At 44.3% G+C, this 15,249-nt stretch overlaps 1 protein-coding gene across 1 annotated transcript; it reads right to left on the reverse strand.

The window, feature by feature from the left end:
* Window positions 1-1,648: 1,648 nt before the first annotated feature.
* LOC145414173 (uncharacterized) lies at window positions 1,649-15,011 on the reverse strand. The gene is made up of 3 exons (XM_080283738.1): window positions 15,005-15,011; window positions 13,446-14,343; window positions 1,649-1,835 (listed from the first exon to the last, which is right to left on the reverse strand). The coding sequence occupies exons 1-3, from the start codon at window positions 15,009-15,011 to the stop codon at window positions 1,649-1,651; spliced, it is 1,092 nt and encodes a 363-aa protein (XP_080139864.1).
* Between the last annotated feature and the right edge of the window lie 238 nt (window positions 15,012-15,249).

Consider the following 15,249-nt stretch of genomic DNA (forward strand, 5'->3'; position numbering starts at 1 on the left):
CTGACCATTCTCCCTCTCGTAGCTCAGAATTTGAGTTTTAGGAAGGACAAGACAAAGTGGAAAGAATCAATAGTCTTTCCTCTTCGTCTGTCCTGGAAGAAATAAATGACAGAGAGAGAGAGAGAGAGAGAGAGAGAGAGAGAGAGAGAGAATCATCGTAAAATCATAAATCCCTCCCCGTTGTCATATACACAAACATTAGGATCAGTGGTACAGTGGGCTACAGAAGTTTGTATCACTTGTACAGAGGGATACGAAATTTTTAAAGACTAGATATAACTCAATTCTCTTTATATGTCAGGTATTTTTTATTGTCACACTTTTTTCCATATTTTTTTTTTCCTTATTGTAAATTCTTCTTTCCATACTTTTATTTATACTGTAATTTTGGGGACGCTGGCAAATTAGTTAATAGGTACAAATACATGCTTTAATGTGCAAATTTTTCCCATTTTCCTTTAATTCAAAAGCATAGAAAAGAGCGTAAAATAAGACATATAAAGAGAAGTGGATATATGTTAGGCTACTAGTTTGAAATATTCGTTTATACATTTATCCAACTTGAAAATCAGATCAGAGTGAAAATATCCAGGCACGAAGAGAGCATTGGATTTATTTATTTATTTATTTATTTGACTCGTAGCCTCTAAAATCGGGATAGAAACTTGAGCCCCATTTGACCTGTCGACCCATAACAAGGCACCAACGATTCAATCTAAACCTACTTCTTGGTAACATCATCGTAGTCGTTAGCAGTGGTTAGTCGTCATCGTCGTTGCAGTCGTCGTCTCTCTTACCCCTCCAGGCCGAGGATTTGGCATTATATTCTCCAGACGATTGTATTCAGCTTCAGGGATTTTTATTTTCATTGGGGAAAGTAGGGGAATTTGTAACTCCATTATTAGAATAGGTGTCGCATCGTTACTCCCTTCACTGTAATTCTGAAGTCTCCCTTAAAGCTTAACAAAATCGTCTGGCGGTGGCAAGGACAAAATAATGGCGAAATCGTCCGCCTGGAGGGGTTGACAGCCGAGGACGATGGCTGCGTGGAAGGTGGGACAAACAGCGTTCAGTCGCGTTAGGAACAACAACAAGGACAGATCAAGAAAAGGGAAAATGGGCAATGAAGATAAGAAAGTTAAAAAAAATGAGAACTGGGCAAGGAAGATGGGGGAAAGCTAAAGAAAATGAGAATCGGGCGTCAGAAAGCTAAAGAGAAATGAAACTGTCATATACTATAAAGGTGGAAATGTTGTGAACTTTGGAACTTAAAAATATACAGTACAATGACAGCCTGCCGAACAAAAGCAGAGAAAGCAAAACAAAGTGATCTTTTAAAAGACTTTTGCGGGTAGAACAGCCTCCCGTGATGGCGTAAAAAGAAAAAAAAGAAAAAAAAAGAGAAAAGAGTATCGAAGTATTGCCCAGAGAAGTTAAGACATAGGTAGAATTTGAAGGAAAGATCATATTGGCCAGACTACAAAAGAAAAAAAAAATGTAACAGGATTTGCAGAAGCGAAAAAGAGAAAACGGCAACAAAACATGAACAGAAAACGAACAGGGCATTCCAGCCGCGTCACAGCTCCACACCCTCGCTCCATCTACACCAGCCGCGTCACAGCTTTACACCCTCGCTCCATTTACAACTCTACACCCCTATGGTATGGGCGGCGAAGGTGGTGGAGGGCTTCTTCTGCTGCTGAGCGGTCTGGATCTGCTGGATGGCGTGGGCGGGCAGGGGTGGTGGGGTGGGCAGCAGGTCGGACACAACGCGGTAGCCATTCTCATCCGCCACGAACCTGAAGACGGCCGGGGTTCCGTCTGGGAAGGTGAATCTGCGAGGGAGGAAGGAGATTTTTTTGTAATGATTCTTTTTTTTTCCTTTTTTTGAGATTTTTTGCGTCGCTCAGGTGAATCTGCGAGGGAGGAAGATTTTTTTGATTTTTTTTTTTTTTTTTTTTCCCGTCGAGGAAGGTGAATGTGAGGAAGGATTTTTTAAATGTTTATTTGGATTTGTTGCAATAAAAGTAATAAAAAGGAGATAAATAAATAAAAAGCAAGAAAAAGGGTCTGGAAAATACTATGCGAGGGGAAATATAGAAACGAAATTTTATAGAACAGGGAAGATGGTTGTTAAGAGAAAGTGATGTGGTTTTGCTAGCGATGCAGAGAGATTATGTTGTTGTTGTTGTTACGTGATCATGTAGGTGGTGAGTATGTAGGTTAAGATGAAGGAAATGTTGAAGAGGAAAATTAGTAGTGTGGATGTGGGTTATAGTGCAGTCTAATATGGAGATGCAGTAAAAGGCGAAAGGGAAAGGATTTAGATGGAGATAATGAGATTTAGATGTGGAAATGTTGGTGCTTGATACTGTAAAGGCGATGGTGTGGAAGGAAGGAAGAAAGGAAGGAGAGAAGTTTGCTGAGAAAGTGAGATGATGTGGGCAGTGCTGTGATGTGGGATGTGGGAGATGAAAATAATATAGGTTTTTAAACTGAGTAATAGTTGAAGGTACAGAGAAAGAACGATTCTCTTTCTTTCTCCTCCTCCTCCTCCTCCTCCTCCTCCTCTTCTTCTTCTTCTTCTTCTTCTTCCTCCTCCTCCTCCTCCTCCTCCTCCTCTTCTTCTTCTTCTTCTTCTTCTTCCTCCTCCTCCTCCTCCTCCTCCTCCTCCTCCTCCTCCTCCTCCTCCTCCTCCTCCTTATTTTTTTCAGATTCTCGACCTATTCCACCTTATTAAAGGGAAAGGATAAGAGGTATGATAACAATGACGACGGTGATAATGATGATGAGAAGGAGTAAGAGGAACAGGAGGAAATGGTTTTACTGATGGTGTAACTGAAGCTGCTGTAAAAGTGATATTCCGACGGGAGGAAGGACAACTGAAAGGAAAGGAAATAGTTTGAGCGGTGATGTGGAATTTGAGGAATGGAATGCAGTTGTAAGAGGCAGTGAAAGTATTATTCTTGAAAGTTGGAAGGAGGGAAGGTCGTCTGAGAGAGAGAGAGAGAGAGAGAGAGAGAGAGCAAACTATCCTCCTCGGTGCGTAGGACCTGGGGCTAGACTACCGTAAACCTTTTAAAAACAGGAAAGTTAATTATGATTCTAGTAGCATTTTATATATTAGAGAAGCCCCCATTCACTTCTGGCGGATTCGAACACTGATACGTAAAACAGGGTCACCACTCCGACTCAGATGCTGCTCCGGTACCGCCAGACCACCAGGCGTCACATCCTCTCCCACAATATCTTCAGGAATCAAACATTATGAATTCGTGATATGGGGAACTGAAATGACTGCTGTACGACGGAAGCAGTGTTGTGAGGAAGCTTCGAGACAGTGAACTAAATTTTCTACGTGATATAGTGAGGTAAAGGGGCCTGTCGAGAAGATGAACTGTTTGCTTGAGGTATAGTGAGATAAGAGATAAGATATTGTTAGGTTAAAGCGGTGTTGTGAGGAAGTATGGCGTAAGAGAGAAGTACCGGTATGCTGTAAGAGGGTCGTGGTGGTGATATTAGCCGCTGCATGAGTTATGGCGACATGCAGACAACGTTCACGCAAGGCTATGGAGCGATTTGAAGGACCAGGCTAAGTATTCATGAAGATTCTGAGCCAATTCTTGCGATAACCAAGTCAAAATCACCTTATAGTTGCATATTTTCACTTTCACATTTAGTCTGGTCGTGTGGCGTTTGGATGTGGGTGAAGATACGAATGTAAACAAACAATGTTATTTACCTGTTTGATTGCCAAGCGTTTAGTAGGTTTACAAGTGAAGATAAAATTATAAACGAGCGATTTTTATACACAACTTACGCCCAGGAAAGTTCGTGAATGCGGTACCAGGATGTTTGTGAGACGCGGAAGTGTAGAGATGTGGGGCGTAGTGATGTTAGGGAGGGCGGGAGGGTGACGTAACGCAGGGAATCTCATTTTCTTTATTTTCCCATCTTTAGGCAAGGGTGGGGAGGCTCAGGAAAATTGCTACATTGAGTCGTACGGTATTCAGGTAAATTTTAACGTCTGATTTTACGATAAGGTGAGCATGGAGAAATGGGGTAATATAAGAATCAGTAGTCTCGAGTTAATACCCAAATGATGTCTTTTATTTATGTTTCGTGATCGTTAAATATCGCAAGGGATGAGAGAGATAAACTGCGATCATGCAGTACTTATTTTACGATAGGCAGTTTGTCAAATATTGAGATAGCTATATAGAGAAGGCAATAACCTGTAAATTATAGCCTACTCAATGTCGAACAATACCGTTTTGTGATCGTAAATTTATGCAAAGCGATAATCATTGACAAATTTCACGATGAGGTCTGGAATACGCCACTTGAGTCAAATTATAAGAAAATGAATATTGACAGTAAACCTAGGAGTTCATATCTTGCTGTTGAATTTTGAAATTGACGAAAGCAAGAAGATATTTTTAAAGCAAGAAGACGTTTTGAACATACTCGTACAAATTTTTAACGATTTTAATGGACAAAGTTAGTGAAATAGTGTGTTGGTAGTGATAATAAAGAGTGTTAACGTGTAATCATAGCCTAATTAGATCTTGCAGTGGTTACGTGATAAATTCAAGAAGAGATTTTAAGAGACAAATTTCACGATAATGTTTAGGACAGTTGAAGCAAATAAATATCGAAATGTTTATGCCTTCAGACCTTGGTTAAATTTTCGGCAGTTAGCCTGTAATGATGGTCGCGTCACGCCTCATAATTCCGTTTCGTGAGCGTTAACGAAAACAGGAAGGGATTTTAACGCACAGACTTCGTGATAATACTTACGATGCGCAGGTTCAGTGAAATACCGTGATGTCTTTAATGTAGGCAGAAGACGTGTAATAATAGCCTAGTCACCTCTTACAATACATTTTCTTGATCGGTAGAGAAAACAAGAAGGATTTTAACTTTTGTTTTTCACGCTGATATTACCGACATGAAGAATTTAACGAATTTTGAGGTAACAATAGCTTTATAATGTTTTAAGTGCTTTCGTAATCGTTAACAAAAGCAAGAACGAATATTAAGCGATAGATTCAACGATGGCAGGATACACTGAGTTAATTGAAATACTGCGTTGGTTTGGCGGTAATGGGGAAGGCTGTTAGCGCGTAATGGTAGCCTAATCATGTAAAGCAGTTTGCATTTAATGACCAAGCAAATGCAGGAAATGATTTATACAGGCAAATTTCACGATACGAGAAAAGCTTAACGATTAAATAAAATAATGAGACTGTTTCGTTGACCTTGATAAAAATACGATAAAATAAAATCAGGAATTTATTTTTACTGACGAATTTCACGATAAATGATGAACTACAGAGAGGGCTGTTGCGTGGACCTTGGTAAAATTATAGGCAGTTAACGAATAATAATTGCCCGTTCGTCTCATGCAATCCAGTTTCCATGATCACGAAAACAGGGAGGTATGCACTCTTGGCCTTTCGGTGGCGGCGTGCAAGAAATACCAGACGCAGAAATACCATCTCAATTCTGATCTGTTATTACAGAGTCGTGATCAGTAAAGGAATATCTAGAACACTCGCTGGATTTGTATTATATTCAAATTTATGGAAGGATGGCGGGAAAAATAGCCGTTAGTTCAGCGTCCTTTCATCTGGGTGAAGTTTCCGCGATTTTGATATTTCCTGTACTCCTTTTATTTTAACTTGGCCTAAAATTACCGTCCCTCCGGCTTGAATGCTGAGTTGTAGCAGTAACTTAACACTGGCCTATGATGCTAGTCACGAAGATGTGCTGTGGGAAGGATGCGGAGCCGTAGCATTGTTTTTATATGACAGGTATATGAAGTGAACTGCGATGGGACGAATATCTAGGCCAAGTTAAGGTGGGATGGTATGTACGATACTAGCGGTTTTTGAGAAAAATATGCTGATACTTCAGTATCTTGTGTGTGTGTGTGTGTGTGTGTGTGTGAGAGAGAGAGAGAGAGAGAGAGAGAAATTTCATGACCAGATATAATAGTATGGTTGACGTTAATGATGGTGTGTGATGCTTGTTAGATGGATCTTTATCTCTCTCTCTCTCTCTCTCTCTCTCTCTCTCTCACACACACACACACACACACACACACACACACACACCACGTCAGCTTGAATAACGTGTTGATTCTGTAAATACCTGAAAAATGCTACGCTGACAGAATAAACAACTCAAGCGTCACGTTTTTGGGGTTACGGTAGTCTGTGTATATTTACGAGATAATGTTCCACGGTTTACAAGGAGTCGTGTGTGTGTGTGTGTGTGTGTGTGTGTGTGTGTGTGTAGATTTCGTGTTCAGGCTATGATACCTCACAACCGGTCGACTCTAGAGCTGTTTTCCCCTTGCATATCTTTCCCACTTCCTACGATCTCCAGCCTTATGCAAGCTGTCAAGGGCTGTCGAAACGAATGGATCTTTTGTATATATACTTTTTCTAGAAGAGGCAGGGTTTACAGTCAGTCTTTGGTTCCTTCTTTTCCGCGTGCACAGTTTATGTAATAGTCTTGCAGCCAGAAAATGGTAAAGTTTCCTGAGTACGACAAAAAATAGAAAAAAATAAAATAAAAATCCGTTTGCTCAGCGTGGGAAATACTTGATAATGGAAAATGACAGAAGGTGATACTGAATTTACCTGACATTACTGAAAAGGAAAGGGTTGTAGAGTAAAAAAAGTTGTTTCCGTTATGTGAGTGTGTGATGCGTGCGTGAGGGGCATGACCAGGAGGTGTTATGTTGACGGCCATAATGCAAGGCTGGCCGCTACGTTGACGACAGAAAATTACACACCCGTTACCTTAATGTCCTCAGGCAGGGGCACGGGTGTTGGCAGAGGAATACGGGTGTTGGCAGTGGAATACGGGTGTTGGCAGTGGAATACGGGTGTTGGCAGTGGAATACGGGTGTTGGCAGTGGAATACGGGTGTTGGTAGTGGAATACGGGTGTTGGTAGAGGAATACGGGTGTTGGCAGTGAAATACGGGTGTTGGCAGTGGGATAACCTGACATAAGGGCTTGTGAAAGGTTAAAATGATTGGAAAAGATGGTACGTGGATGGGAAAGCGACGTGGTTGAATGGTTTTAGATGTAGGTAAGATCGAAGTCGTCACTGTACTCTTTTTTACGCTAACTTGGTCTAAAATTGGCCTCTTGTGGGTAAAGCGTCATATTTCCGCTACTTCAATACCTTATCTCATATGACCAAAAGTAAATATTTAATGTTCGTAGAGAAATACTGATACATGATATTTATTTCTACTCGATACTTCTTATTAACGGGGTAAAGATAATAGACTGTGATATATTGATGAGAAAAATAAAGGCAAATGTTAATTCAGTGCCATCTTCTATAAATAAGGCTTAAAACGTTACCAGTAAAATAACGTTACTAAGGACGTTATCAATAGCGTGGAGACTGACGTAAAAAAAAAGATACGTGCGTTTTGTTGATGGGAAAATATTACCTCGCCGTTACCTCAATGCCATCTTCCTGAGTTACCGCCGAAAGCGTTACCATTGCGTTACCAGTGCATTAACGACAGGGTACTTAGGATGACGTAAAAAAAATTGAGTGTGTTTTGTTGATGAGAAAATGTTACCTCTCCGTTACCTCAATGTCATCTTGTCTAGTTACTGCCAAACGCGTTACCAGTGCACTAACGGCGGCGTACTCAGGATGTCACCAACCCTGAGGTAGTTGTAATTGTGGGATGGTTTGGTTTAGTGGTAGGGGAAGGTTGTAATGACGTTAGCTTCGTATCGTCTCCGTCGCTTCCTGTGGCTTTACCTTTTCAGTGTGATTATGTCATTTCTCTCTCTCTCTCTCTCTCTCTTTGCCTAATGGAAAGTGGAAAAGAAAGAAAATCACCTTCCTGTTAACCCCTTGAGACCGAGGACGTATTTTGTAACCTCTGCAGACTGAGGACGTTTTTTGTATATAATTTTTCCATTTCGTGAGTATTATTTTCTGCCTTTTTTTGACGAAGAGCGAAATGTAACCTTCACTCTCCTCTTCAGTGCGTGTGTGTGTGTGTGTGTGTGTGTGTGTGTGTGTGTGTGTGTGTGTGTGTATTGGCACGAATAATAAAAATAGTAAACTCGTAACTTGCTCATTCCATCTTCTAGAGTGACAAGGCGGACAGTTACGTTACTAGGCGTTACCAGGAACTGTTACGTTACCAGGTACTCATACTTTACTGGCAGGGTGATGCAGAGGTAACGGTAAGGTGTAGGTTAATTGGCCGGAAGGAAGGGATTGGAGTATAAACGTCTTCCGGAGTCGTCTCACCTGGCGCTACCTTGAACCAGCTTAATTAGATCCTAAGTTAACCGCAGGGAGGAAAGTAAAAAAAAAATAATAATAATAATAAAAAATAAAAAGGGAAAAAATATCTAACCCTTTCAATCCATTAACTTTTTCACATTTATTCTCTCTAGCAGATTACGTTTTTATTCAGTCTAGGGTGAACCGAGACGGGAAGGGGTTGATTAAGTCGATTATTTAACCTCTCTAGTTTGAAAAGCCCGGCCAAAGATGAATAACGATGAAGATGCAGTAATAAGATGAAGAATATGTCGCCGAATTGAAAAGGTTAACTGAATGAAGGAAACAGAAAAAGAGAAAATGGAAAAAGTTGTGTTATAAAAGAAAAAAAAAAAAATCTCGTCTTGTTTTGATGGTAGACTATTATATTATCGCGCGTTATATCTGTGCCAGTATATCAGACGGTGCTTGTATGTCACTCTGCTTTATTAGTATTCATTCCCGCTTGGCCTTCAGCGACGAGGTTCCTCGGAGGCTTGTAATGAATGGTGAATATAGACTCTGAGTGAAAATACAGCAGTGAAAGGACCGTAAAACAAGAAAGATTTGCCGTTGAGTGAATGTCCTGTTGTCTTACGGGTTTGTCGTGATGGGGGACTCCTGTGTTATTAAACGTTATCCCACCTCACCCCCCCCGGCCCCTCACCCCTTGACCCCCACCCCTTTACCCCCTCCCTATTCCCACAAGATCCCCCCCTTCCCCATTCCCCCTGACCCCCACCACCTCCCTCTCCCCTGTGACCCCTCTCTCCCTCCCCCCTCCCAGTGGTAATACCCGTGTCGATCGAGGTCATAGCTCCCCCAGGCATTGACCCCTGACCCCGGCTGTGTTCACGTGAGCCGGGAAACTTTTACTTGACGGGTCGCGAAGGGGCTGGGGAGGAGGAAGGAGGCTGGGGAGATGTGCGTGGGTGGTGGGGGTTGTATTTGGTGGGATGATAACGAGGATTGAGGAAATCAATTAAGTTGTGGGGATGTTTGTGTGTGTGTGTGTGTGTGTGTGTGTGTGTGTGTGTGTGTGTAGGTTGGTAGGTATTTGCATGTGTAGGTATATGTATGTGTATGTATTTGCATGTGTGTGTGTGTGTGTGTGTGTGTGTGTGTGTGTGGGTGTGTTAGAGGAAAACTGCATTGTCTCAGTGGTAAGTGTATTGGTCTCTCGATATGTATGTTCCGAGTTTAGAAGCTGCAAATCGGACGGTCTTGAGAAGCCGTCTGTCTGTTCCTTGAGAGAGAGGGAGAGAGAGAGAGAGAGTGAGAGAGGAGAGAGAGAGAGAGGAGGGGATGCCAAAAATAGACTGCCGCATGTTTCAGACCCATCAGTGATATACTCCTTGTTTTTCTTGTGTGTATGTGTGTGTGTGTGTGTGTGTGTGTGTGTGTGTGTGTGTGTGCCAATAATAGGGGTACACAAGCAGTTATTGGCCACAGGTTTGGTCGTCCACTTAAGAGCTGAGAGGAGATAACTGCTTGTTTGGTGCCGGCCATTACTGAGTGTTGGTGTGAAGAGAATGATGATGATGGTTGTGGTGGGGTGGAGGGATGAGGGGGAGTAGGTGAGACTGTGGTTGGGGTGGAGGGATAGGGGGCGTAGGTGAGGTTGTGGTGGGGTGGAGGGATAGGGGGCGTAGGTGAGGTTGTGGTGGGGTGGAAGGATAGGTGGCGTAGGTGAGGTTGTGGTAGGGGTGGAGGGATGGGGGGAAGGTGAGACCGTGGTGGGGATGGAGGGATGGGGGGAAGGTGAGACTGTGGTGGGGGTGGAGGGATGGGGGGGAAGGTGAGGTTGTGGTAGGGGTGGAGGGATGGGGGGGTAGGTGAGGTTGTGGTAGGGGTGGAGGGATGGGGGGGAAGGTGAGACTGTGGTTGGGGTGGAGGGATGGGGGGAGAAGGTGAGGTTGTGGTGGGGGTGGAGGGATAGGGGGCGGAGGTGAGGATGTGTTAGGGCTGGAGGGATGGGGGGAAGGTGAGACTGTGGTTGGGGTGGAGGGATGGGGGGAAGATGAGACTGTGGTAGGGATGGAGGGATGGGGGGGAAGGTGAGACCGTGGTGGGGGTGGAGGGATGGAGTGGTAGGTGTGGTTGTGGTAGGGGTGGAGGGATGGGGGGAAGGTGAGACTGTGGTGGGGATGGAGGGATGGGGGGAAGGTGAGACTGTGGTGGGGGTGGAGGGATGGGGGGGAAGGTGAGGTTGTGGTGGGGTAGAGGGATAGGGGGCGTAGGTGAGGTTGTGGTAGGGGTGGAGGGATGGGGGGAAGATGAGACTGTGGTAGGGATGGAGGGATGGGGGGGAAGGTGAGACCGTGGTGGGGGTGGAGGGATGGAGTGGTAGGTGTGGTTGTGGTAGGGGTGCAGAGAAGTGTAGGCGATATTGCGGTGGGGGTGGAAGTGTTTGGGGGAAGTGGCAGGGGAAATGAGGGTAATGATGGGGGTGCTGTGTCCCATACAGTAAACCGATGATTTGTGTGGATGTTTGGTTCCCAGATGGACACCGCATTTGCATCTCTCCACCCAGTTAACAGGGGCACCATAGGAGGCTCCGCAGAAGATGGGGGTGGTGGGTGGTGGAGGATGGCAGTGATGGTGTGATGGGGAGTGGGGTGATGGCATTTTGGGAGGGGATGTGGGATAGAGAGGGTGGTAGAGGTGTGGCAGGGGTGTGAGGGCTGGTGGCAGGAGGTGGGCACGGGGGAAGTGAAGATTGTGTGTGTGTGTGTGTGTGTGTGTGTGTGTGTGTGTGTGTGTGTGTGTGTAAGTCAGTAAAGATCTCATAGTATTCTTACGCCGGTCAGACTGTTTAACAAATGTAGTTTCCCCCTTTTCCCTTTCCTTTCAGCATTAAAATTAGGGACCTGATTGTAAATTCTACTGTTGCGAGTCGTATTCACAGGAGAAGATTAATAATGAGGAAAGCCTGATTACCTGCCTTAATTACACCTGCAGTCGATAGGCGTTAGTGTAAATGGTCGAGGTGAGGGGGAGGGGAAGGGGAGGAGGATGGTGAAGGGAAGGAAGGGGAGAGGGGAGAGGAACGTGACTACAGTTAACTTTTGGGCGGCTAGGCACCTTTTACTCTTATTGCTGTTGGAGAGAGAGAGAGAGAGAGAGAGAGAGAGAGAGAGAGAGGCTGTTTCTGTCCTCATCCAAGACTGCATAGGAGTGCAAAGGTGAGGGAAGTTAATTGAATAACAAGAGGCATCGTATAATCTCTCCCTCTCTCTCTCTCTCTCTCTCTCTCTCCCTCTCTCTCTCTCTCTCTCTCATTCCCCGCCATCCTCCCACACTCTTTCTCACCCACAGTCGTCACCACCTCCCCCTTCCCTTTGCCCCCTCCTCCCACTCTCTCTCTCTCTCCCTCCCTCGCTCCCACTTTCTCACTTTCACTCTCTTTGCCTGGCTCACCTCTCGCTCTAGCAGGGGGACCAAGAGCTATAAATATCTTGCCACACTAAAGCATGTCAGCCATTTTGTTCGCTGCGTCTTGCTTTAACTTGAGCTATAATCACGCCGTATTAAGAGAGAGAGAGAGAGAGAGAGACAGAGAGAGAGACAGACAGACGGAGATGGAGGGAGAGAAAGGGGAGAGGAAGAAGGAGAATGAGGTAGAGGTAGTGAAAGGGAAGGGTGATGTAAAATTTTGAGAGAGAGAGAGAGAGAGAGAGTAAATGGTATGTACGTAGAATGGTTGAGGATTTGCATGAGAAAAAGGAAAAAAAAAAAGTCATGCAAGATAAGTAATGTTGAAAATGGGGATGGTAACCTCTCGAATCTCATGACGTAATTTGAGAGAGAGAGAGAGAGGTTGAAACGAAGGATGCTGAGAGAGAGAAAATTCATGTAAACGTGAGAGAGAGGGAGAGGGAGAGAGAGAGAGGGAGAGAGTTTGAGACGGAGAGAGACTGAGACAGAGAGAGAGGTTAAACTTAAACACATCTCTGATAAAAAGAAAAACAGGACCCAAAAATTAAGGGAAAATCTTGTAAAAATTAACAACTTATTGGAAATTGTTAAGGTAAAAGTAAGGCTCGATTCATGGACAGGTATATAAACAGGTAAAAGGTGCATGATTACAGGTTGGAGATTGCATGACCATACCGAACAGTGATGCAAAATTGAGTGCCATATTGATAATGGATAATTTTGAAAGAAGACGAAATATAAACAAAAAAGAAAAAGAAAAATTAGCCTTATTAACCCAACGAGCTCTTATTTATTTATTTTTATTATTTTATTCTTATTTATTTATTTATTTATTTATTTATTTATTTCAGTGTAGGAATGAAGGGAAAACATTTGGCTCGAAAATCTCTCCTGTGCTGGATAAAATCGTCTGGCGGTATTAAGATCGAAAGAAGAAGTGGCGTCATCGTACTGAAGAGTTAAATGATAGGCAAAGACTTGAAAATTACGCATGCAGTCGGAAATATAAAAAAAAAAAAATCATGTAAAATCACTCATTATGTGGATACTGAAGATTTTAAATGAAAACAGAGGTGAGGCCAAATTTGCAACATATGGGTAAATGAAGAAAAGGTGAATGAAACTTTAATTATTATCGTTAAAAAATGGCCACTGGAAACCGTATTTAATTAGAGGTCATGAAAATCTATGCGTAATTAGGTAACGTGTGAAACCTAGATGTTGTTCACTAAGTCAGAAATCGAGGAAAATCATGCATTAGTAGGGAGAACTTGCGTGCTGAAAATGTGAGTGTAAGCAGAAACCGTGCACGATCATGTATTAACCTATGTAAGTATTGGTATTGTGAACAGATTAAGAATGACAGTGGTTGACTTCAGTATTTCACCCTATAACTCCAGACGATTTGACACTAGCTACCGTCAGACGATTTTGCACTACTCAGCACAGCGACGCTTCCCGCCGCCCAGTTGTTAAACAGAAAAAAAAAATCGTGTAGTATTAGGCAGTACTGTTCGTGGTTTCCAAAAGTGGTTTAATATGTGAATGTTGGATGTTATACAGGTGAAGGGAAATCAGGTAAAATAATGTGTCGATCATTCAATACGTGTGGCTACTTAGACAAGCAAATAAAATTACGTGTTGCATATGCAATCTGTGCCACGGCTACTGAAACACGGTAATACTCACGACCATCCTCCTTGCATGGCCACGGCTCCTGAGGGCTGGATCGGCGTGCCCTGTTCGTACCGCCGGATCCCGTTGCCGGTCTCGAAGTTGAAGCTGTAGGAGCCATCGGGGTGCGGCCCGTCTCGCTCGTCCACCAGGATGGGGATCACGTCAGAGGGCACGGGGGGGCGGGGAGGCCTGAAGGCGCTCACGATACCACCTGGAGCGGTGCCTGGCGGGGGCAGGAAAGGCTCGTCGGCGGCAGGTATCTGAGGCCTGACTGGTCCAGTTACTCCTGGTCCCAGGGGTCCTAAGACTGTTGGAGGAGGTCTAGTGGGGATGGCACCGCTAATACCCCCTGGGGCTGAGAGGGGTGGGGGACCTGGGGGGTCATGGGGTCTGGGAGGAATGGCACTGCTGATCCCTCCTGGGGCTGAGAGAGGTGGAGGACCTGGGGGGCCAGCTGGTCGCGGAGGAATGGCGCTGCTGATCCCTCCTGGGGCTGAGAAGGGTGGGGGACCTGGGGGGCCAGCGGGTCTGGGAGGAATGGCGCTGCTGATCCCTCCTGGGGCTGAGAAGGGTGGGGGGCCTGGGGGGCCAGCGGGTCTGGGAGGAATGGCGCTGCTGATCCCTCCTGGGGCTGAGAAGGGTGGGGGAATTGGGGCGTCAGCAGGTCTGGGAGGAATGGCACTGCTAATCCCTCCAGGTCCAGTGAATGGGTCTGGCTTGAAGGGGTCGCTGCCTGGTGGTGGAATCTGAGGGCTGAAGGGGAAGCCAGCCTGGGGAATCTGGGGTCTGAATGGTCCTGTGGTGGCCCCCGGTCCGAGTGGTCCCAGTGGTCCCAGTGGCCGTGTGGGTCTGGGAGGTATGGCACTGCTTATTCCTCCCGGTGCGCTGAGGGGTGGCGGGCCCGTGTGTCCTGAGAAAGTATGAGAAAGCACGTTAACTTCTGGAACCAGAGGATGTCGTTTGTACTGTAATTCTGCCGCCCCAACATCATTTTATTTAAACTGAGGGAGATTTCTTGCAGCAGCGGGGTTAAAGAAGACTATTTGTATCCCCTCCGATTGTAAATGCCTGGTAAACTAAATAAAATTGAAGATACCCGGTAGCAAGAATGAAATATAAACAGCGACATCAAGTGGAAGTGAATTTTTACAGTAAGGAAATCTCCACAGCAAGCATTTGATACCGGAATTAATTTTGATTGGTGATATTTCTTCACTTCAATTTTCACCCTGGTTTGGTTGGGAAGTGTTTGGCAGCTGCATAAATGAACGTTAAAGTACAACCAAGCGAACATATTGAAAACTTAGGCTGGAGGGAGTTTGTCTACGGTCCCCCTCGCTAAACAGTATAGGTTGCATCGTTGAGAGTTATATCGCTAACAGAATTATCGTGATGTGAACACGTTACAAATAGATCCAACAGGAATACCTTTAGAGGGGATAATGCATGTCCGCTTAAAACACATACATTGCCACATAAAATCATTGCAATTGAATATAGTCGAAAAAAAAAAAAAAAAAAAACTTCATGAAATATACTGTACTTTAGGGAATGTGACGTTGAAGACCCACCAAACATGCTCCACCCATTTACCGGAATGTAAATGTAAAATCTTGGACTCAAAATTATGCTCCAAAACATTGTCTGTCTTATGTGACTGAAGAAAGAACAGGCGCTTCTTGACTCAGAGTTCAAAAAAGTTTCCATATATTTTGACTGAAGTAAAAAACGGGAAATTCCAGACACATCTGTACTCTCAAAAAAAAATAAATAATAATAATAATAATCACTCAACCAAGTCTTTGTATACAGTGCG

The sequence above is a fragment of the Coenobita brevimanus genome, chromosome 98, assembly GCF_032717465.1.
Source record: "Coenobita brevimanus isolate Jiangsu-jjx chromosome 98, ASM3271746v2, whole genome shotgun sequence".
Taxonomy (NCBI): Eukaryota; Metazoa; Arthropoda; class Malacostraca; order Decapoda; family Coenobitidae; genus Coenobita; species Coenobita brevimanus.

Coding starts and splice junctions, on each gene's coding strand:
- LOC145414173 (XM_080283738.1), bottom strand. Junction 1,836..13,445: donor GCCATGCAAGGAGGATGGTC/GTGAGTATTACC, acceptor CCTCCCTCGCAG/ATTCACCTTCCCAGACGGAA.